General features: G+C 47.2%; 2 protein-coding genes and 1 non-coding gene across 6 annotated transcripts in view; 1 reads left to right on the forward strand and 2 right to left on the reverse strand.

The window, feature by feature from the left end:
* The window catches only part of ADPRM (ADP-ribose/CDP-alcohol diphosphatase, manganese dependent), an 18,120-nt gene extending 12,727 nt beyond the window's left edge, over nt 1-5,393 (forward strand). Inside the window, exon 5 of one of the 2 annotated variants that reach the window (XM_066364890.1) lies at nt 4,201-5,393. Coding sequence is in view for 1 of the 2 variants with exons in the window: in XM_066364886.1 (XP_066220983.1) it covers nt 1,474-1,585 (112 nt within the window). In the remaining variant the exon portion in view is untranslated. Of the gene's footprint in view, nt 1-1,473 lie in introns of both variants that reach the window. The other variant, XM_066364886.1, reaches the window with a different exon arrangement.
* TMEM220 (transmembrane protein 220) overlaps nt 1-13,185 on the reverse strand; it is a 14,822-nt gene extending 1,637 nt beyond the window's left edge. Inside the window, exons 1-6 of one of the 3 annotated variants that reach the window (XM_066364892.1) lie at nt 12,792-13,185; nt 11,323-11,352; nt 9,193-9,253; nt 7,980-8,103; nt 6,455-6,514; nt 6,198-6,338 (exon numbers count right to left, since the gene is read on the reverse strand). In XM_066364892.1, coding sequence (XP_066220989.1) covers nt 6,290-6,338; nt 6,455-6,514; nt 7,980-8,103; nt 9,193-9,253; nt 11,323-11,352; nt 12,792-12,884 — 417 coding nt within the window. In that variant the 5' untranslated portion in view covers nt 12,885-13,185 and the 3' untranslated portion in view covers nt 6,198-6,289. Of the gene's footprint in view, nt 1-6,197; nt 6,339-6,454; nt 6,515-7,979; nt 8,104-9,192; nt 9,254-11,207; nt 11,353-12,791 lie in introns of those variants that run through there. The other 2 variants (XR_010748955.1, XM_066364891.1) reach the window with 2 other exon arrangements.
* LOC136396022 (small nucleolar RNA SNORA16B/SNORA16A family) lies at nt 2,282-2,415 on the reverse strand. Its single transcript, XR_010749456.1, has one exon. It is a non-coding gene; the product is annotated as a small nucleolar RNA SNORA16B/SNORA16A family (small nucleolar RNA).
* Nucleotides 13,186-22,895: the final 9,710 nt, after the last annotated feature.

Genomic DNA, 22,895 nt, shown 5'->3' on the forward strand with positions numbered 1-22,895 from the left:
GTACTGCCACAGGATATTTAGGTCTTCTTTAATTTCTCCCTTAATATTTTATAGTTTTGTGTGTACATATTTTACATGTCTCTGTTACATTTATTCCTAGGGAGTTGATTTTTTTCCCCTTTAATCAAGTATGAGGCAGGGAGGCAGAGACACAGACACCTGCATGCGCCCCGACTGGGATCCATCCAGCAACCCCTGTCTGGGGCTGATGTTCTGCCCATCTGGGGCCGCTGCTCTGTTGCTTGGCACCCGAGCTATTTTTAACACCCGAGGCGAGGCCATGGAGCCATCCTCAACACCTAGGGCCAACTGGCTCATTCTAGCTATGGCTGCGGGAGGAGAGAAGGATAGGGTGTGGAGAAGCAGATGGGTATTTCTCGTGTGCCCTGACTAGGACTCAAACCCGGGACTTCTGCACGCTGGGCGGATGTTCTACCACAGAGCCACAGGAATTGTTTTATCTTGTTTTAAATAAACTTTTGTTATTATTTTGTTATTTGCTGATAAAAGGGCAGTTTATTCTATTATATTGACCTAGTATCCAGCAATCATGCTAAACTCACTTATTCAAATAACTTTTTAGTACTTTTTGATTTTTCTATGCATGCATTGTTACCATGAATAATGAAAATTTAGTTTTTCCTTTTTAATCTTTGGGCCTTTTATTTCTTATTCTTGCCTTATTGTACAGGCTAGGACAAGTGCTAGAGCAGTGTTGAGGAGAAGTGTCAGTAGTGAGTAGCCGCATCTCATTGCTGCTCTCCGAGGGAGGAACGGTTTGCCTGCGCCCTGTGAAGCATCACGCTTTGGCAGAGATACCCTTTGTCAGGCTAAGTGCCCGTGTGTGCCTGTCTCCTAAGACCTTTTATCACGACTGGAAGCTGAATTGGATCAAATGCTTTTTTTATATAGATTGAGAAGATAGTTTCCTTTTATTCTCTTACCGTGGTAGAAAACATTGATTGCTTTTCGAACATTGAAACTAGCTGTATTCCTAGAATAAATGCAACCAGGTGGTTGGATTATATATTGCACTTAATTTGCTAATGTTTGTTTACCATTTTTCCATCTGTGGTCATAAGTAAGATTTCCATGTATTTTTTTTAATTGTTTTATTTTTATTTTTTTGTCATGTTCTTGTCACGTTTGGTATCAAGAACATTTTTCTTCTGATAAAATGAATTGCAAAGTATTTCTTCATTTTCAGTTCTCTGGAAGAGTTTGTTGAAAGTTGGCATTATTTCTTCCTAAAATGTTAGGTAGGCTTCTCCCGTTATGCCATTTGGTCTAGAGTTTTCTTTTAGGAAAAAATTTAAATTACTGATTCAATTCTTTAATATTTATGGGACTGTTCAGAGTATTTCTGGTGTGAGTTTTGATACATTGTAATTTTTAACGAATCTGTCCGTTTTTATCTACATTTTCAAGTTTATTGGCAAAAAAGTCACTCACTGTCCTTTTATGGTTTTGCAGGATCTCTTGGACATGCTGGGACATTCCCAATGTTGGTTGTCTGTGCCTCCCCCTCTCTGCCCTTCTTAGGCCTGTCAGGCCTGTCACTGTTACAAGTCATTTCAGAGAATGAATGTTTGACCAACTTCATCCTCTGTTTTTTTGTGTCAACTTTCATTTCATTGGTTTCTGCTTTTACATTTACTTCTTTTTTCTTTGGGTTTAATTTGATGTTCTTTTCTTAACTTCTTGAATTGGAGAATTCCTAAGTTTTTGGAAGCTTAGCTCATTCACCCTCTCTTGCTCTTTAAATGTATTTATTTAAGGCTATAATTTCTCCCCTAAGCATGATTTTTGCTGCTTCTCACAAACTTCAGTACACAGTAATCTCATCACTGCCTTAGAAATCTTTTCTAAAATCCATGTGATTTCTTTTACCCAAATATTGTTTGGAAGTGTATTTCCTAATTTCCAAACACACAGTGATTGTCTAATAATCATTTTTGTTTATTATGTCTAGTTTAGTTGTGCTGTGGTCAAAGAATATTCCCTGAAATTTTGGGGGCTTATTTTATGGCCCAACATACCGTCTTTGTGTAAGTATTCAATGTGAACTTGAGAAGAATGAATTCTGCTATTCTTGGTGCTGGTATTCTGTATGTGACCATTAGCTCAAGTTTCTTATTGCATAGGTCAGATCATCTATATCTCAATATTTTTGTTTGTTTTCTGCTACTATTAGTGACTGAAAGAAGTCTTATAACATCTTTCAAAATGACAATAGATTTTTTAGTTTTCTTTTTTTAGTCGTCCCCCCCCCCCCCCCCCCCGCTATCTTTTCCTAAAATGGTGCAGATCAGTTACGCAAACAGAACGGGGACTGTCATGGAAAACGGTCACTCTGGGCTCCTTTTTGACCGCAGCAGCCATGTGGAAGCAGCTACAGCTTTGGTAAGGGCCACCTTTTTTAGTTCTGTTGGGTTTTTTTTTTTCTTTACAGGGACAGAGAGAGTGAGTCAGAGAGGGATAGATAGGGACAGACAGGAACAGAGAGAGATGAGAAGCATCAATCATCAGTTTTTCGTTGGGACACCTTAGTTGTTCATTGATTGCTTTCTCATACATGCCTTGACCACGGGCCTTCAGCAGACCGAGTAACCCCTTGCTTGAGCCAGTGACCTTGGGTCTAAGCTGATGAGCATATTTTTTTTTATTTTTCTCAAGCCAGATAGATGAGCCTGCGCTCAAGCTGGCGACCTCAGGGTCTCGAACCTGGGTCCTCGGCATCCCAGTCCAACGCTCTATCCACTGCGTCACCGCCTGGTCAGGCTTCTGTTGGTTTTTTTTTTTGTTTTTTTTTAATCTATTTTGAGGCTCTGTTCTTAGTTATATACAAATTTAGAATTGTTATTATGCATCTGACATAATGGTTTATTTTACCAGATAGCCAAAAGGAAATGAGATAATACTGGATGGGTTTTTTTATACCATCACACGAGGATAAATTCTAAAGGGTTTAAATGTGAAAATGAAACTGTACGTATATTAGAAGAAAACATACATGACTTCGAAACCTGAGAGGAAAGATTTCCTTTGACCCCACATCCAGGAGCAGGAAGGGAAAGGATTAATATATTTGGTTACAGTAAAAACAAGACATTTTCATGGCAAAGTAATGTATACTTTGCCTAAGCGAAGTAAAAGGACAGTAAAAAACTGTAAAAACATTTTTCCTTGTTGTACAAAAGGTTAGGAGCCATAATCTATATAGAAAGCTTCTAAAAGCAGAGGAAACTAACAGCTTTAAGGAAGAAACAGGCTAAACTTACATCTCTCAGAGATGAACCAATATTTTATATAAAAAAGAAATACAACTGGTTTGTAATCATGTGAAAATGTGCTCACCTTTGCTTCTAATAAAAATGCAAATTTCCTGCCCATTTCCCAACTGTCAAAATTTCCCAAATTCAAAATTTTGACAGTATCCTCTGTTGGCATTCTGTTTCATAGCAAAAGGTACAGTCTAAGCAGCAGAGGACTGGATAGGCTGTGGACCTCTCAGCAGAATAGGGAACTCTGTCCTACAGAAAGATCTCTGTGACTTAGTAAGGGAAAATCAGAGCGAGGACAGCTGTGTGTGACCTGCCCCCACTTATCCAAGGCATGCAGAAATACAAATAAATGAACGTGTTTGCTCCCTGAAATAACCAGGGAAGGATGAACCCGAAAACCAGAGGAAGCTGCACTTGTAGACAAAGGCAGGGTGTTGGGTTGGCAGATCAAGAATCTAGAGCTCTTTGAATAGACGTTGTCTTGTAGATTTGACTTTGGGACTACGTAGCTATTTACATACTTATAAAACAAAACCTATTTTTAATAAAGGTATCCCTGGAAATGGAAGTAAAAAACTTAACTGGATTCACTTGGTAGCATTAGCATACAGAGTAACTATCCCAAATAATTTGAATATATATTCCTTAGAGCAGTGGTCCCCAACCCCCGGGCTGCGGACCGGTACGGGTCCGTGGGCCATTTGGTACCAGTCCACAGAGAAAGAATAAATAACTTACATTATTTCCGTTTTATTTATATTTAAGTCTGAACGATGTTTTATTTTTAAAAAATGACCAGATTCCCTCTGTTACATCTGTCTAAGACTCACTCTTGATGCTTGTCTCGGTCACGTGATACATTTATCCGTCCCACCCTAAAGGCCAGTCCATGAAAATATTTTCTGACATTAAACAGGTCCGTGGCCCAAAAAAGGTTGAGGACCACTGCCTTAGAGGGATGTTCCCTAACAACAACAAGGACAAACCGAAAACTCTTGTCTTCAGTAATCATTGTTATTCTGCGATTGTTTGTATTGTGAGGTAAGTCCAAGGAGCCAACGTTGAAGACACTGAGACCAGAGACTTTGACATGATTAAAAGGAAAGGTAGATGTAAGCTGATAAAGTTAAATGAAAATCTGTGTTTTTGAATTTGAATTGCTAGGATCAGTATGAACTCACAAGGTATTTTATTTTTAAGTATATATGTAATCATATTATCTTTATATGTACAATTATGTACAAATTGCACATGTATGTGAATGTTCTAGCTTGTTCCACGGAGAAGAACCCATAACCAATCCACTAGTGACAAGCACTGCTCACGCCTGGATCATGACCTCTAAATCCCATTACCTACTAAAAAGTAATCAGGGCTTTTTGGAAAAATGGTTGATTTCAGGTATGAGGCATAAAATGTACAACATTATCTTGGAACATTGTGTCATATTGGAAAGCAAGGAAGAAATCAAAGGTTACTAGGGTCGTGTCAAAAAGAACTCAGGATCCAAACCTGAGTAAGTGCCACTGGTTGAAGTTGGACAGTTGAAGCATCAATAAAGATACCATCTGTGGACTGAAAAACATCAACTGTGTTGAGATCCCTGACTATAATGATAGTAACGCAACGGAAACAGATTGGTCACTTTTGGAAGATGCCCAGGCATGAACGATTTATTCTGAAAACTGGTAAATTAGGGATCAACACTTTCTTTGCCCTTTTCATCTTATGATTTGTATCTCAAAGAATTGATAAGTGGAAGTTTCTCTTTGTAGATCTTTACCAGCTATTAATCAACGAATGGTATAATTAGAATAGCACCATTTCGCAGCTCAAATGAGTTAATGGACTTAGGCAATGATCATTAAAAACTATTAACATTACAAAGAAACAGCTAGGCATTATGTATATTATGATGGAAGTACATATCACCCTGAAATAGTTTTGCTTAGTAGTGATAATACCAGAATCTAGCCAGGCCTCTAGAGCTACCAATTTATTGGAAATACAGAGCACAGCACAGAGGAACAAGCATTTTCAAGACAATTCGGGAAATGTAAACATCGACTGGAAAACTCAGTTCTGAATGATATATTTTGAGTGTGATGACGGTAGACTGGTTATTTTTTTAAGTGCTTATCTTGTAAGGATGCATACTGAAATATTTTCAGATATAACTATGGTTTCTGGGATTTATTTTAAAATCTTAAGTATGGAGAAGACTGATTAGATGAAACAGGATTGGACATATACTGATGATTGTTTAAGCTAGGTGATAGGTACACCTGACTCATTAGTCTCTGCTTTTTTATATGTTTGAATATTTTTTAAAAATAATTAAAAAATCCTTTTTCTATAATGCTGGCCTTAAAGTCTACTTTTTTAAATTAAAATTGCTATACTAGCTTTCATTTGGTTATGGATTGTATAGTGTGTTTTTCCATCTTTTACCTTTCAATCTTTTTGTATCTATAAGGGGTGTCTTTTGTAAGCAGTGTTTAGTGAGTTTTTAATCTTTTTATCCACTTTGAAATTCTTTGATTCTGAATTGGAATATTTGGAACCTTTACATTTAATGTAATTTCTCATATATTTGGGTAAATAAACTCTAAACATATACTTCCTATTTCTCCTCTCTGTTCTTTTTCCCTTCTCTTTCCCTGCCTTGTACTCTCCTTCTTTTCTTTTAGGGGTTACCCTAAGGAGTACCACATGAATCCTTATTAAAGTCTAATATAAATTGATATTTTTACTGCTTCCCAATTTAAGGATCTTAGAACACTGCCTGCATTTATCCCTTTCCAACTAATGCTACTCTTGTCATGCACTTATTCTTTTTATGTTTGAGTATCATAAAACATCATTGTGCTATAAGGTTAGTATTCGTTTATATGTACTCACGCTTTTTTTTTTTTTTAATTTGCTCTTCATTCCCTAAATCTCCGAGCTTCCTTCTGAGATCATTTTCCATCTCCCCAAAGAACATCCTTTAAGTTGGCAATTCCCTATGATTCCACTGGGCCACGCAGAAGACTGGTTTCATCATTAGCTTTCCTTAGGGAAGGAAATAACTTCTTTCAAAAGATTCCTGTGTATATTTGTGTTTCACTAGTCTCACTTTCCTACTTGATCTGATCAACCTTGAATACACCTTTGAATTGAAAACTTACTTCGATGAACTGTGGCACAGACCCATCCATGCTGTGATAATCACCAGCCCGAACAGCTCCCTGTAAAAATAGCACACATTTCACATTTCTGAAGTGGTTACCAGTGAGATACGTATTGTCCCGCTATTTCCACAACACTTGATTCTGCTGATTGTTGGGTGACTTCCCCCAAGAGTTAGAGCATCTACAGAGTGCTTTCAAGCCTGGCATGACTCATAAATTGCTTTTCTCTGATGTTTAAATCCCTAAATAAAAGTAAATTTCAGCCCTGGCCAGGTCACTCGGTTAGAGCACTGTCTTGAGGTGCAAGGGCTGCAGGTCCAGTCCCCAGTCAAGGCACGTATAAGAATCAACCAATGAGTGCGTAAACAAGTGGAACAACAAATCTATATTTCTCTCTCTAAAGTGAATACATAAAAAAAAAATCATGAAGCAGATATAAGCTCCATGACTGTTCCCCAAGTTGGCAGGGAACAAAAACCCAATGGAACAAAAGCACAGCCAGATCACTTCATGTCGCTGGGTCTCCAGAAGACTACAACCAAGAAAAGCATTTCACCTGGATCGTGTATTTTACATTGTTTTAGAGTGTTCGGAGTTCGGCAGGTTGAGCACAAATGAGTCATTTGAGCACATATTGTGGAGACTGTCAGCTTTGTGGAGAGATGATTTGTATTGGGGGCCAGGCAAGTGATTTGGGGGTGGCTGCATGCTAGAAATGTTAAACACTTATCTTCTTTTACATAGACTAAGAAACAATTATATTTGGCCATAGTACCACTGGGAGCCCCACTGGGAGGGAGTTCACCATACCATGTAGGCTCTTAAGTTGGAGGTGATTCAACCCATTTGGTTTCCGTTCTCATTGATTGAACCCAACCAGATGCAGTTTCCCAAGGATGCGGTCCTACAATGTAGCAGTGCCTTACCAGAGATGCGTAACTGACAGTTGTTGGCAGATGTTAGCAGTGGGATAAAAAGTGAAGGAATGAGGCTGTTAGTGAGGCCAGGAAGTCAAGGGTGGGAGGAAGCAAAGGAGAAGTGGATAAGAATTGAGTGGCCATGACCAAGCGAGAAGACATGAGAGAGATACAGTACCGGGACAAGGCTTGAGTGAGGTTGACCTCAGAGGTCGCTGAGCAGTACCTAGTTGGTAAGAGTTTGGCTTGAACCAGAAACTGAGTCTATGCTGGTGGAATTTTCACCTTATTAGACTGGACTACTACTGTAGCGTATTCATGCTCCATTATAAAGGGGTCAAGGCCCAACGCCCTGAGGGTAACATGTACTCCGTAATGGCTGCCCGGGGAAGTGGCCATGGAGTGTGGTAGACAGTGCTGGGTTCGAGTTCTGGTCCCATCATTTCTTCAGGTTCGTCAACTTGGAAAGGAGATAATACTTAGCCTGATTTTTCGTGGTGTAGGGGGAGAGACTACGTGACTACGTCACGGTGACAGGTGACGTGTTATGAGGGAGCGGGAGATTTCAGCCCGCGCCCCTTCTGAGGGCCAAAGTTCGTGCTTACCTGCCTTCCTCCTCATGTAAGATGTCCCGCAAGGTGTGGAGCGCGAGGTGGTACGCCAGGCTGACAGCCCACACCGTGCAAAAGGATATGTGTATTGCAGAGACACTCTTCCAAATCAAGTTCCCTGCAAACAGAAATCGTGGAGTCACACACGTCCCAGGGAGAACTGGACGCTGTGTGCTTTGCTGCAGTCTGCTGTCAGACAGAGCAGAGTAGGCGGGGTTCGGTTTTGTGTTGAGGGACATTATAGAAGTTGAAGCAATGATAACTTTAAGTGGACATTGACTAATTTGGTTGTCCAGCATCCCCTTTTCCTGTGACGACTCTTACTGGGGAGCCCACCCCTCCCACGCTCCGGTCCCCGAAGTCCTACATAAGCTAGGTCAGTCAAAGCGTTTCATCAGTTGGTGACATTGTGTTAGCCCAGGATGAACCGAGGACAAATCGGGGCCGGCGACTCAGTTCTTGAGGCTTGTGGCTGTATCAGGGGAGTGGACTGTGTTCTGGTGGACTTGGAGCCGCAAGGCTACCGTGTGGGGCCCAGGACTGAAGTCAGTGCGACAGGTGGTGGAGCGGAGAGGAGAGAAGCTGAAATTCTGGCCCGCCTGCGCCTTCGCGGTCAAGTCTCCCAGGACGGCGACCTGTTAGCTTAGAGCCCATTTTAGGTTTTTTTTTTTCCTTGCTTGCAATCAGTGGAGCCCTGACTTAATTAACACACTTGAAAGATGTGGGCAGTTCCAGGGGCCTGTGCAAGGAACCCCTGCACCTCGGGACGAGTTTCCCCCACTCCGATGCTGAGAACTTCAAGCCCTACCAGGAGAAGCTGTTTTCAAGAAAGTAAAGAATAACTTGCAGGACTATTCTTCATTAATAAGAAAACGTTTGTAAAAAATGTAAAATGTATTTTTTTTTCTAAGGCATTGCTTTATAGTATAACTTGTCTAACTTCAGGCTTGTTGAGAGTTTTTAGGGCCATAAAAGGCAAAGCAGGTATGTTTTGTCCATACTTGAGGCAGGGTATCCTATGGGCAATACAAGCCAGCTATTTTGAGTGGTTTGTTTTTAAAACCTGGGATAGATATATATATGTAAGGAATCCAGGAAGCAGGTTACAAAATAAATAAATACATGATAACGCCTCTGCTCTAGAGCCATTCATTCATTCAGGAGCATTCTTTATTAAGTATCTCCATTCGGAATCTAAGGTTCATACCTGTGACAAGAGGGTTGAGTCCGACAAGCAGGGTCAGCACTGCAGGGATTGTATACACAACCTGTTAGCAGAAAGAGAGGCAGTCATGTGGGTGAAGACGTATGTCCAACGTAGGAGGTGTTCAGAAGTGTTGAGGAAATAAAGGAAGATGCTGACATCAGTGGCCACCACACTCGATTTACCTTAGGCTTCGGGAACGACCGAGGAGGTGGTAACCAGTGTTTTGATGGTACGCACCACGGCAAGCCTTCCTAGACTGCAGGCTAGTCCGGGAAGGGCGCATTATTCCTCATTTGGGTCTCGAGACACACCTAACCTCTGCCAAGTTACATCCATGCCCAAACGGGCTTCCCCACTTGAATAAAAGAAAATGCTCTTTGCAAATAGAGCTGGAGTAGCCATAACCAGCCAGGTGGCCCTGCGGGGTCTGGCACCATGGACCCTCCAGCCCAATGCTGGTCCCTGCAAGTGGGGCCGCAGGAAATGTACTAACGATGGGTCAGATGTGCCGAAGAAGCCCGGGCTCTCCGTCTTGGAAACTGCTGGTAAGTTGGTTTGGAGTTTGGAGACTGGCCTGTGAGCAGGACCTGTTTTCAAGCCTCATTCACAGCGAGCTGACGCTGGCCAAACCTGCTAGTGCATGGGTGTTGCAGGAAGAGGGCAGGTAAGGAGATGGTCGCTTTACAGGAAGCATGCGGCTTTGCCTGGCTGGTGGTGGCGCAGTGGATAGAGATTTATGAGATAGCCTTTGAGTTAGACCTTGAAGCTTGAGTAGACTGTGACATACTGGAATTCCAGGGCAAAGGCACAGTAACTATTACAGATGGCCTAGGCTGCCAAGACCAAGCTGAGAAGGCGGGTTAGCCATACAGTGGTGGGCCTTGAATGCCCAGTTGGAGAGTTTCAACTTAAGATACCTTGAGGAATGACAAAAGTTTTTAAAGTAGGAAGAAAAATGCCAGAAGTGTTCTCCGTGGAAGACATTTCGAAGCAGCTAGGAGAGTTAGGAAGCTACCGCCAGGGTCCATGTGAGAGGCAAGGGAAGATGTCTGGGGACAGGGAGGATGTCTTGGGACGTGGGGTTTATTCTTCACATCACGTCAGTTAAGCTTGAAGTGAGCAGTAAAATGGACAGGTTCTGTACAGGTAAACAATTAGGCCTACCTTGGGCTTTTTGTTTGCTTTGTTTTTTATTTGTTTTTGTTGTTGTTTTGAGGGGATCTCAAAGACAGTAAGGGGCAGAGAGATGTTAGAAGTGACAGGTTTTGAGCAAGGATGATTCAGAGTGATTCTGCTGAAAACAAATCGGTGAGCAGGGGACGCGTGGGTTTTGAGGGGAAGATGCTGGTTGGACCCATGGGTGTATTTGAGGAGCCAATGAGACACCTAGGTGAGGCTATCTAGCAGCCTTTTGTAAATTCAACATGAAGCGGTATATCTGAGACTTGTCTGCAGGGAAAAAGTATTCGGAGCTAAGGATACAGACTAGGCTGCCAAGGAAAAGGCCGTTTTTGATTCGGGGACGTGTGAGTCTGGACAGTATGAGAACACAGTTCTACTATTCTACTGCACTAAAAAGACTGCCTAGAATTTTGCATTATAATTCCAAATGCGTTTACTTATTGCTAATCTGTACACGGTTGATGTTGTTGCAAAGCCTAAAATAATCTCATTGGTGATATTGTACAATCTTCTGTATCTGTAGTGGAAGAAACTGGGCAAAATCCAGATATTTCAGAAAATGTGTGGAATGACTTCTCTCCCCCCCTCCCCAAATGGTTTTATCAGAGCACCAGTTCAGTGTGGACTGTCGGTAGCAGAAGCACAACAGTTGACCTTGAGAGTTCTACTTTGTGTCTTCAAAGATGTACCCTCAGTTGGACCCTTTATTCAAAAGGAATACTGCTAAAAGACCCCCATGTCTCTGGAAGATTCTGAATTAACACGCGCACGCACACACAGTGCCTTGTCACTCTGACCCATTTCCCCTGAATACTTCAGGGGAAAGAGCTTACAAAGGATCTGATGTCTAGGTTTTTCAGCACACACAGAGCAGGGGTGGCAGCAAACAGAGTGTGCTTGGTGCAGTTCCACAATTCCTTCAGACCTGGGAACGCGGCTCATACTCACCACCCAGAGTTCTGCATCTGGATCGTTCACCTGGAAAGCCAAAAACATTGGGTATTAGCAGACAGGGCGTCAGGTTCCAACTGTCTCTGGTCTGCCCTCCGATTCATCCCAGCCATTGGGTACGTGCCAGATGCTGCAGTCGGCTCCCAGCAGGCACCGGGGGTACAGAATAGGAATAAGACATAGTGCAGGGGCAGTCAACCTTTTTATACCTACCGCCCACTTCTGTATCTCTGTTAGTAGTAACATTTTCTAACCGCCCACCGGTTCCACAGTAACGGTAATTTATAAAGTAGGGAAGTCACTTTACTTTATAAAATTTATAAAGCAGAGTTACAGCAAGTTAAAGCATATAATAATAATTACTTACCAAGTACTTTATGTTGGATTTTCACTAAGTTTGGCAGAAAAAATCTTTATAAAACAACTTACTATAGTTAAATCTATCTTTTTATTTATACTTTGGTTGCTCTGCTACCGCCCACCATGAAAGCTGGAACACCCACTAGTGGGCAGTAGGGACCAGGTTGACTACCACCGGAGCGGCTCGTGGCAGAAAGGGCTTCTGGCTGAACACGGCAGATGGCTGGCACATCAGGCCCACACGTTTTTGTAAAGAACTGTACGGGAACTCCAAACAAAGCAAGCCAAACCTAGAACGAGTGTTGTTAGGGGCCCTTCCATCTGCAGGAATGAAGAAAGCCAAACATGGACTTGGAGCGCTAACTGTGCTATAAGGCAGTGGTCCCCAACCCCCGGGCCGGGCCGCAGAGAAAGAATAAATAACTTACATTATTTCTGTTTTATTTATATTTAAGTCTGAACGATGTTTTATTTTTTAAAAATGACCAGATTCCGTGCTCGCTTCGGCAGCACATATACTAAAAATGACCAGATTCCCTCTGTTATATCCGTCTAAGACTCACTCTCGACGGTTGTCTCGTAAATTCGACAACTATATTTAAAAATACCACAGTTTTTACGTTGGTCGGTCGCATAATTTTATTTGGTGCATTTATCCGTCCCACCCTAAAGGCCGGCCTGTGAAAATATTTTCTGACATTAAACCGGCCTGTGGCCCAAAAAAGGTTGGGGACCACTGCTATAAGGGGTTTGATTCAGATTCATGACGTAGGCCCTGAACGGTGTTCAGTCTCACCCACTGGCTGCTTCTGCTCAGGCAGCTTTCAAAGTGACCCATTTGGAACCAGCTCCTACCAGCACGTGAAGGGGAGGGGGGCGCTGTGGTCAGAGGGACACAACCAAGTCAGGTGGGTAAGAAACCTATCATCCAATGCAGATCAATTCCACCCTCCACCTGCACTGCACGCCCCCGCGACACTGCGGGCTTGCTCGCTTGGCTTGCCCTGCACGGGCCTGGGGACAGGGGCTTGGAGCCGGGCGCCTCGGGGTGTCCGCGAGCTGCTCCCCCACCGCCTTCCGCCTGCCTCCCGGGCCACGCCGCTGACCTGTACCAGGGCCGCCAGAGCGAAGAAGGCGGCCATCAGTGCGTTGCAGGCCCTCCAGACGGCCGGTGCCCAGCGCCCCGCGGCCGGCGCCATGGGCTCAGGCGCGGTGCCGGGCGAGCCACCACGGTCCTTCCGCCCGGACAGGCACGCCCGCCCTGGCCTGGCCTGGCCCTGCCCCGGGATCCATCCGCGCTCAGGCGGGAAGGGCGCACCGGCGAGGAGGGCGTGCCGCCCGATCCCGGTGTGCTGTCCGGCTTCCCCTCCGCAGACCGCGGCCACTGTCCCGCTGTCCCTGGTGCAGATGCGGGAAGCGAGCTCGGAGGGCTGGGCGACTAGCCCAAGGCCGCACGGCCCGGCGGTGGTGAGGAGGCGCCTTTGACCCCAGAAAGGTCTACCTCCAATGCTTGTTATTACTAAAGCTACTTTTCCCACATAAAGAAAGAAAAAAAGAAAGCGAAACCAGAGAGACGCGTGGGCGTTTGGTGTGTTTCCTGGTTTGTATTTATTTATGCACGTCTCTCCAAAGCTTGGGACTCGCAGAGCCCCGTGAGCATTATGGTAATTTCCTAGAGTGACGACAGCTCTATTAGCATCCTGCACAGTTCACAGCTTTCCTGCGGCAGGCTCTTTATCTCCATGGGCTTTTTATTATTATTATTATAAAAGAGTATTTACATATTATACATATTTACAGTTCTTCCCCACCACCAAAACCAACAAAATGTTCCCATGCGTTGCTCATGAATTTCTTATGAAGTTAAAGACGCTGAAATAAAGTCACCGTTCTTCCCTCGCCTGTATGAGCCTTTCCTGCTCTGTGATTTATCCCTCCGATGGGTCCCGGCCCGGGCTCAGTGACACACCCGCGGCCCCATCACGTCTGCGGTGTTGGAGGCGTCGCCCCTTCAGGTCACAAGCAGGACCCTTGTCCTTCCCTCCTTGAACTGATCTCCTCCTAAAGCTCTTGGGGAATTTTTTCTTTTCTCGGGTTCATTCCTTTCAAGGAATGCTTCTTCTGACATCTCCTGCTGAGTGCCTGCCTGGTCCTGTGTGAGCGCAAGGACCCGTGAACGTGGCTGTCTGGGTGTTCTCAAGGCAGCAGGCGGGCACGTGTCTATTAACAGTGGCCACGCAGGGGGTTAAGTCTGGGCAGAGGCTGGGCAGGCTCAGCAAGGGCTGCTGCTGCTTGGAGCTGGGTCAGGCTCCTTAATGAGTTCCACTGAAGTCAGCCCTGGGAATGGGGATGGCGTGGGACCACCCTCAGGGTCCTGCTCGTTATCTGAAAAACAAACAAACAATAAACAAAAGGAGAGGGTAGAATGTTATACAGTAAATGTGGACCCCTGTCAGTTCAGGTGTTGCAGCCCTAAGCCCCAGGACCATAGAGTGGTGCTGTGATTGGTGATAGGGTCTGAAAAGAGGTAACTGTATTAAAATGAGGTCACTAGGGTGGGCCTTAACCCAATAGGCCTAGTGTCCTCAGAGGAAGGGGAGAAGTGGACACACCAATGGACAGAGGAAAGACCAGGTGAGGCGCAGCAGGAAGATACCCATCTGTGAGGCGGCCTCAGAGGGAACTAAGGCGGCTACGCCTTGAGGGGAATCGGACCTCTCCCAGGGGTTGTGAGGAACTTCCTGGAGAGGCGACTTTCAGGGATGAAGGGCTGACGCCGGGACAGAAGGCATGGACCGATGCTCAGCGCAGACAGAGGAGCCGGGTCAGGGTCCCGGAGCTCACCCTGCTGGGCGTGAGTGGGGAGAGCTAGGGCGGGACAGGTGGTGCAAGTTAAGACGTTCGGTTTTATCCCGAGGGCAATGAAGAGACTCTGGAGCTATGTTAAAGACCACGACGATGTCACACCTGTCCCCTTGACCTTTAGAGCCTGACTCATTGAGGCCCTATTTGGAGATAGGAAACCTCTAATCCACCACTGGGCTGTTAGAATCGTCTTTGTCCGCAAGGTGGCGCACTGCTGCTACCAATGGAGTCAGCCGGCCCAGGGGCTCTGTGGGTGGAAGGGTCGGGGGCTCAGCAGACTGGGCTTCCCCTTTGGGTCCTTCCGGAAGGTTGCGATGTAGGCTTTCTGAGTGGGGACCAGGCTGGTATCAGCCCCGAGGTGAAGAGGTGCAAACAGAACTTTGTACCAGGAAATACTTGTGTCCCAACAGGGGAGTTGCTGGGAAAGCGCTGAGCTTGGTGCTGCTGGCGGGACCTCAAAGGGCTCGTCCTCCGGAGATTGCAGCAAAATCAGATGCCCCGGAGAGGAGCCATCACGTCTGCTAATGCCGGAGCGTTCCCACAGTAAATAAGAACGATAATGGCCATCCATTACTGAGTATGTCCTGTGAGCCCGGCTGCTGCCCTGCCGTCTCCTGGGCATCTGCAAGTCACACCAGTCCTGCACTCCACATCTAAGCACGAACCCTCTCCTTCTGGCCCCACAGCACCCGCCCGCCTCCCGGGCCTGCCCACCATTCCCTCCCTCTGTGAATGGCCCCCAAGGCCACGTATTCGGTGACTCCTGGATTGGTGGCCTAGGGCTGTCTTAGTAAATTACCACTAAGCTGCAGATTTAAAACAATAGAAATTTATTCTCTCACAGGGGTCCGCAGGGACGGGCTTAGCCCGGAAGGCTCTGGGGGAAGTTCCTGTCTTGCCGCTTCAGCTTCTGTGGCTCCTCGTGGCCACCCCACCCCAGCCTCCTTCTGCCCCTACCCATCACCTCCTTGTGTCTGTGTGCCTCCTACCCTCAGCCCCTGATAAGACTTGTAGTTGGATTCAGGGCCCACCCGGATGACCCAGGATGATCTCATCTAGTGATGTTTAACTTAATTATGTCTGCAAAGACCCTCTTTCTAAAAAAAGGTCATGTTCCCAGGTTTCTGAGGTCAGGACGTGAACTGTATCTTTTCAATTCTACCTTCATAAAAGGTACCCGGGCACCCCTTCCTCCTCCCTCCTCGTTGATTCTTCCACTGATCCTGGGAGGCTTGGCTGCTCAATGTCCTTCCATTGTCATTGCCAACACCTAGGCCAAGCCATTAGCATTTCTTTCCTGACCTCCTCATTGGTGTCCCAGCATCTACCATGCTGTGGACTAGCCTGTGTCCTTCCCCCATCGTCTGGTCTTATATTGCGACCTTAACTCCCAAAGTGACTGGATTGGAGGGTAGGGAAGTTAAATGATGTCATAGGGGCTGGGCACTAACGTGATAGGACTGTTGTCCTTCTAAAAATTGGAAAGGGTATCAGAGAGATCTGCATGCACACACAATGGACAGGCCATGTGAGGACACAACAGTAAAAGTGGGCCAACTGCAAGCCAGGAAGAGATCTCGCCCTGACAGCTCCTGGGTCTTGGATTTCCCATCTCTAGAACTGCGAGAAAATACATTGTTGTCATTTCAGCCTCCCGGCCTGTGGTGTTTTGTTATAGCAGCCCAAACAAACTAATACACACTCTGCACTTTCTTCCCACCCAGTCTACACACTGTGGCCAGTAAGACACAAATCTCGAACCTGTGCTTAATCAACCTTCCTCCGCTCTCTTTCTCAAATGGCTCCAGCCACTGTTCTGAGCGCTCCTGGATACAACCATGAACAAGACAAGACGCCTCCCAGGGGACGTTGCAATGAAGCTTACAGGCCAGCCGCTGCCGGGCTCCCTGTGGCTCTGAGGTCCCGAGGTCAAAGACCTCCACTGTGAACACGGTCTTTGAAGCCCAGCCGGGTCAGCCGCCTCTTAGTCCCTGCCCGTCTACCTTCCCCACCCCTCCCCAAACCCGACATCTCCGGGGCTCAGCCTTCTCCAGCTCTCCGACATGCAGCTCTCCTGCCCTCCGGAGAGCTTCAGGGCACTGCGGCCCCTCCCGGCTGGGAGCCTCACCGTCGCCTGCTGGACTCAGCTCAGACTCCTTGAACAACCCTGTCTCACGCTCTTTGCAGCTGTCACATGTCCCCTCGCAGCACTGGTAACAATGGCAATTCAATAAGTAATTGTGCAGTGAGCTGTCTGGTGTCTGTGGAGCCCACCAGCCTGCAAAGCCCCACGAGGTCTGTGCCTGCTTTTGTTTCCTGTTTCCTCAGCGCTTCGTGAACGTAGCAGGTGCTTGTTAACTATTGTTCCAGGAACAAGCGAAGGCACGGAGGAGCGGCCCTAATCCGCACAGGTAACTCGCGTCTTCCCTTTATTTATTTATTTATTTTTTCCTTATTTATTTTTGTATTTTTCTGAAGTTAGAAGCAGGGAGGCAGAGAGACAGACTCCCGCATGTGCCTGACCTGGATCCACCCAGCATGCCCACCAGGGGGCGATGCTCTGCCCATCTGGGGCATTGCTCCATTGCAACCAGAGCCATTCTAGCACCTGAGGCAGAGGCCATGGAGCCATCCTCAGTGCCCGGGCCAACTTTGCTCCAATGGAGACTTGGCTGTGGGAGGGGAAGAGAGAGACAGAGAGAAAGGAGAGGGGGAGAAGCATATGGGTGCTTTTTCTGTGTGTCCTGGCCGGGAATCGAACCTGGGACCTCCAGACGCTGGGCCGATGCTCTACCACTGAGCCAACCGGCCAGGGCCCTCACATCACGTCTTTTAGACGTTTGTGTTCCCAGTGTTCAGATGTGAAAGGGGAGGCACAGTGAGGCTGGGCAACTGGCCCAAGGTCACCTAGTAGGCAACAGTTGGAATTGAGAGAGAAATCTAGAACTTTCTGATTTCAAAGACAAGACTCTTAACAGCTGTGACTCAGACAGATCTGGTTTGTGTTAGATGACAGAATTCTCATCAGAAAGGAAGAGGCATCTGACTGTACATTCATTAAAGAGTAATTGTCTTTACAAAAATAATTATTGCCGCCAGTGGGAGAATGGATAAACAATCTGTGACATTGTCTTAGGACGCAGTAGCGCTAGTACAAAGGGAACATGAATTACTAATCACACATTATTCCATTGGCGGATTACAGAAAACATGATACTGAGCCCAAGAAGCCAGATACAGAAGAGAACATGCCGGGGGATTTCATTTCTGTGAAATTCTAGAGAAGGCGAAAGCATCACGTCAGCCGCTGCCCCTGGGGCCGGTGGGAACTGACTAGGAAAAGGCAGGAGGAGGTTTTCCGGGGTGATGACGACGTTCTTATTCTGATAGAGGTTCAGTTTCAGTTACCCAGGTGTGTTTGCAGGTGTCCAAACTCGGCATACGTATGCATGAGATCAGTTCAATTTCTCTGTTTGCAAACTTTATCTCAGAAAAGAAACCCTTCAGCAAATATTGAACTCTAGTTAATGATACGCACACCGACCGAGGTGTTTAGGGATGAAGTGTACTAATAATATCTGCGCCTTGCTTCAGAGTGCGTCAGAAATAAGATGGATCGGTGGCAGACAGAGGGATGGAGAGGTGAACAGACACGGATAGAGCAAACAGCACAAAGACACTAAAGGCAGACGCCGGGCGATGCTATGCAGGTTTTCAATGCATAGTGCGTTCAACTTTGCTCTGCTTGAAAATTTGCATTAAAAATGTTGAAGAATAAAATATTATAAGCCAAAAAAGGGTGCTCTCCCCTTTCCAGATCTCTCCGCTAGCTGTACCCTTCTTCTCTGTGTGCACAGAGAGCTTGGTCTCCCCCTCCCCCTAGGATTCCCTCTGACTGGACCCTATCGTCAAGACTGTGCTACTCGATCCGAAATAGCACCCCTCTTCCCTGGCTCTCCCTGGACCCTGCTTGGTTTTTCTTCTGAGCACTTCTCCCTGCTTGATGGTATGTACTTCTTTGCTCACTTTAAAATCGTGTCTCCTCCGCGTGAGTGTGAGCCTCGTGAGCATACAGACTGCATACCGTCTACCCATCACCGCATCCCCAACACCGAACACAGCCTGGCACAGGCGCGTGCCATTGATATTTGTACCTTAAAGATGTGAACAAGCACCTAGCTCAGTGCTGGCCCAGAAAATATACCCACGAAGTGATTTTCATTGCCATAATGATGGTCCTCTAAAGAGAAAAAGGACAGAATTTCTGGGGGTGGGGAGAGATCTGATTCAGTCCCAAAGCTGGAACCAGAGTGGAAAAAACCTAAATCCCTTGGGCAGTTTGATCTTGGATGTAAGTCAGAAGTCGCTTTGCTGACCTGGAAGCTAGACTGTGTCCCCTGACGTAGAAATTATGGCCCTCACTTCCTGGTCAATCATTCTGTCTCCTCCTCGCCTAAGCACCTCTCCCCACTCGGCTACTGATTCCGGGTTCCTGCCTGGGGAGCATTTCTTTGATTGGACCCGAACATGATTCGGCCCAGTGATCGCAACCTGGAGCACAGAGCTTTCTGGTGACTGCAAGGCCGGGCCACTGCAGGGCCGGGTAAAAGACGTGCGTCAGAAGTCTGCTAGGCTGTGCTCCGAAACGGGCTCACTTAGGGTGCTGGCCCTTCTTGTCTCTGCAGAGACGTAGCTATCTCCCTCTGCACCACCTGCAGGAGGGGGCCTTTGATCTCTGTGGGGATGCTCGCTTTAGAGCTCCTTAAAAAATTGCATTACATTCTAAGTATGTTTTTAAGACATCATATCCTAGGGAATGATAAGCAGATTCGCTTATCAGAAAAGAGGTTTGAAGTTCTACAGTCATATAACCAGTACTGAGTTCTTACTTGGTTGATAATGTAGTAAACTGTGATAAAGTCCGAATACCAAGACAAAGAGGGGAGAAGGCAGAGACACACGTGCACACAGAGGGGGGTGGAGAGACAAAATGACCCTTCTCACTGAGGGAGGGCAGTCCCCAGGGGCCATGCTGGGGGCCGCTGGGGGATTTCACTGTTGCTTCTGCGCCCGGTGGTGAGCCGGGAGCTCGGGGCGGAGCACAACGCATTCCTCCCTTTCTTCCTCCTTTCCTTGGGCTCCAGCTTATGGGGCAGAAGAAAACGTGCCAGACTTCGCAAGCAGCCTGGCCCAGCTCCCAAGCAGTGTCCTGGGATGGGCAGAGACAGTCAGTCTCCTTGTGAGTTACAGGCGGTCACCCTGAAATCTGAGGGGTGGCGTGACTTGCCAGATGACACAGGCCATTGGGGGCAGAGCCCCCGCCGTCCCGGGAAGCCTACGACCAGGAAGCTCAGCTGCCAGCTGCCCAGCCCCGCCCCACCCCACACAAACGCGAGATTTTTCAAACCTCCCCCTCCGTGGGGAAAGAGGGAAGGTGGCGGGTCTGCAGGGATTGCTGCTAAGGGGTGCGGGGCACAGAAGGAAACCAGATAGCTGAGGTGGCCAAGACTGGGGGGCCTCACCCCATCTGCAGTCAGAGCACCTCCACTCCGGTCTGCTTTCTGTGTAATCAGTGAACCGAAGAAGACGTTTCAAACGACTATAGATGTAGGGTTTACCAGAAAAGGTAGTCCACGCTGAGACACTGAGAAATACGGTGCCTAAGAAGACAGATTTTGGAGCTGGACTACACTCGTTCAAATCCCAGCTACACCACATACTGTTTTTATCTCTGTGTCTGTAAAATGGCTCTGTGAGAACGGCATTACCCTCAGTGTCGAGAGTACTCACTGACAGGTCGTGTGGGAAGCATTCAGAAAAGGCAGCGGTGGCCCTGGCTGGTGGCTCAGTGGATAGAGCATCGGCCTGATGTGTGGATGTCCCGGGTTCGATTTCTGCTCAGGGCACACAGGAGAAGCGACCATCTACTTCTTTACCCCTCCCTCTCCCCCTTCTCTGCCTCTTCCCCTCCCGCAGCCAGTGGCTCGATTGGTTAGAGCGTCAGCCCCGGGTGCTGAGGACAAGCAGGAAGGCCTGTGGGCTCTGTCTAGGGTGTAGGGTGGGCTCATCATTTCTGTTTGACTCTCGTGCTGCAGCCAGGGCACTCCTCTCACCCATCAGCCTCATCACCTCATTTCCTGCCGGGTGCTCTGGAGAAAATAGAAAGCTCAGTGTGAGTTTTGCAGACCCAGACATCTAATGGCAGAGAAGGACACCCGTTATCCAAGACAATTCCTGGAGGGATCAGACATTCCAATTTTCTGTACCAGCTAAAACTTTTACTATCGGTACTTTCTACTGAATGCCTCAGTTTAGATAGCATGCAAAAGAGTGAAGTGAGCAAACAAACGGGGTTATTAGATCCCAAAGTAAATAAAACTGCACAAGCTAATTCCATGAACAACTAGGCCCCCAAACGTTGAGGGGATGGGCAAGCCCTTGGCAGCCATTTCTTTCTCCACATCCCTTGAAAGAGAGGTCAAAGTATGCGCCACGCCTAGGAGGGGCTGCTTTGGCTCTAGAAAGTGGAGGGAAGGGGGCCTTGGAGACAGTTTCAGGGGGACCCCCTGGGACAAGCTGCCGCTGCCCATTGCTTTCCTGGTTGTAAGTCTCATGGGGTCCCTTAGAGCTGAGGAGAAACAGAGAGGCAGAGAAAATGCGCCAGGGTTGGCGGGGGGGGGGGGGTGTGGGGGGTGCCGACCCCATTTTTTAAAAACTGGTATTTTCAGATCTATGCACAAGAGAAATTGTGCGAGCAAGGTGTGCTCTCTGGGCGCTGTGGCCTTACAGTCGGTTTCCTTCGTTGACATGTGGCTTTATTTTTGCAAGGAACCTTCATTATTCTACTAATCAAGGGAGGAAGTGCTATTCAAATCACAAGGATAAGCCTAAGTGCTGAGAGGCCCTGGAAGCTGTTAGGAGCACTTAGCAGGGACCTGCTGCTCTAGGCAGCTGCGTGATTGTCCCGGGAGGGAGCCGCTGAGGCTGGGGGCAGCCCTCTGGTGCGGAGACCTTCCCGCCTCCGCCGGCAGGGGCGCACCCTCCGCCCGGCTCCGGGAGTGTGAGCCGGTCAGGGAAGCCAGCCCCGCCCCTGCTCCGAGTCGTCCGGGCAGCGGGTCCCCTGCTCCGGTGGGGAAGGGTGTGTCCCCAGGACGTCACTCTTCTGCCTGGCCCAGTGGAGAGCTGGTGACTGGAACCACCAGCCCTGTCCTCTCAGGGCTGCAGAAGCTGAACATTCAGAAACCATTGCGAATAGCGTGACTGCTCAGAATACGCATTAACGTCCTATTAGAAGGCCGCAGCTGCTGCTGCCGGAACCTCTCATTCGGCAGTCCCCCCCCCCTCCCCGCCAGAGAACCATTTTAATGTGATTTGAGCTCATTTCCTCCCTGCTGTCTGGGGCCCAGTCCAAGGCTGTCCTAGCTTCCCTGCCCTCCGGTCTCCACCAAAGAAGCACAAGAATCCATCACACATGTTCCTGACAAGGGTGTTCTGGATGCCCAGGCCGCAAGCCGGCATCAGCCAGTCAGCAAACTGTGGTTTATGGTTCACGCTTGTGCCTGACATTGACCTTGATCCCAAGAGGTGGGGTTGGGGGAGGGGGGACGGGTGCTTATAAAGTCCCATTAGGTGCCCTTGAGGCATTTGTCTAAAAAAGCAGGGCAACTGTGCTAAGAAATGAAAGAATTGAAGGCAAGCACACTTCCAGACGTACTCATTCGTTTGTTCGTGCTGAGTATGGGGGGGACACATGGTGAATAAGACAGCGCTGCCCATTAGGCCCACCCGAGAGCGTGACCAGTCTAGGGACACTGTGCCATCTCCCCCACCACCTTCTGACTTGGCAGAGAGAGAGAAAGAGAGAGCAAGGGATAGAGAGAGAGAGCAGCATCAACCTGGTGGTTCCACTTAGTTGCTCCATTTAGCTGTGCATTCGATGATTGTTCCTTGTGTGTGTCCTGACCGGGGATTGAACCCAGCACCTCGGTGCTCCGGGACGACGCTGGATCCACTGAGCCACCTGGCCAGGGCCTTTCATTGTTCTTTTTATTTTTACTTCAGCTTGATTTGAGGCATACAATTAAAAACTGCACAGGTTTAAAGTATACGACTTGATGATATGATATAGGTATATATTGTGAATTATATGTTCATCACCTAATAGTCACCATTTTCTTTCTTTCTTCACTTTTTTTTATGATGAGAACATTTAAGATCTGCCTACCTCTTAGCAAATTTCAAGTATACAACACAGCACGGTTAACTATAGTCACATGATTGCACATTGGATCTCCAGACTTTGTGAGGGGTCTCTACTCGCCAAATGCCTCCGGACACCGTGACGA

Source organism: Saccopteryx leptura, chromosome 2, assembly GCF_036850995.1.
Source record: "Saccopteryx leptura isolate mSacLep1 chromosome 2, mSacLep1_pri_phased_curated, whole genome shotgun sequence".
NCBI classification, from domain to species: Eukaryota; Metazoa; Chordata; class Mammalia; order Chiroptera; family Emballonuridae; genus Saccopteryx; species Saccopteryx leptura.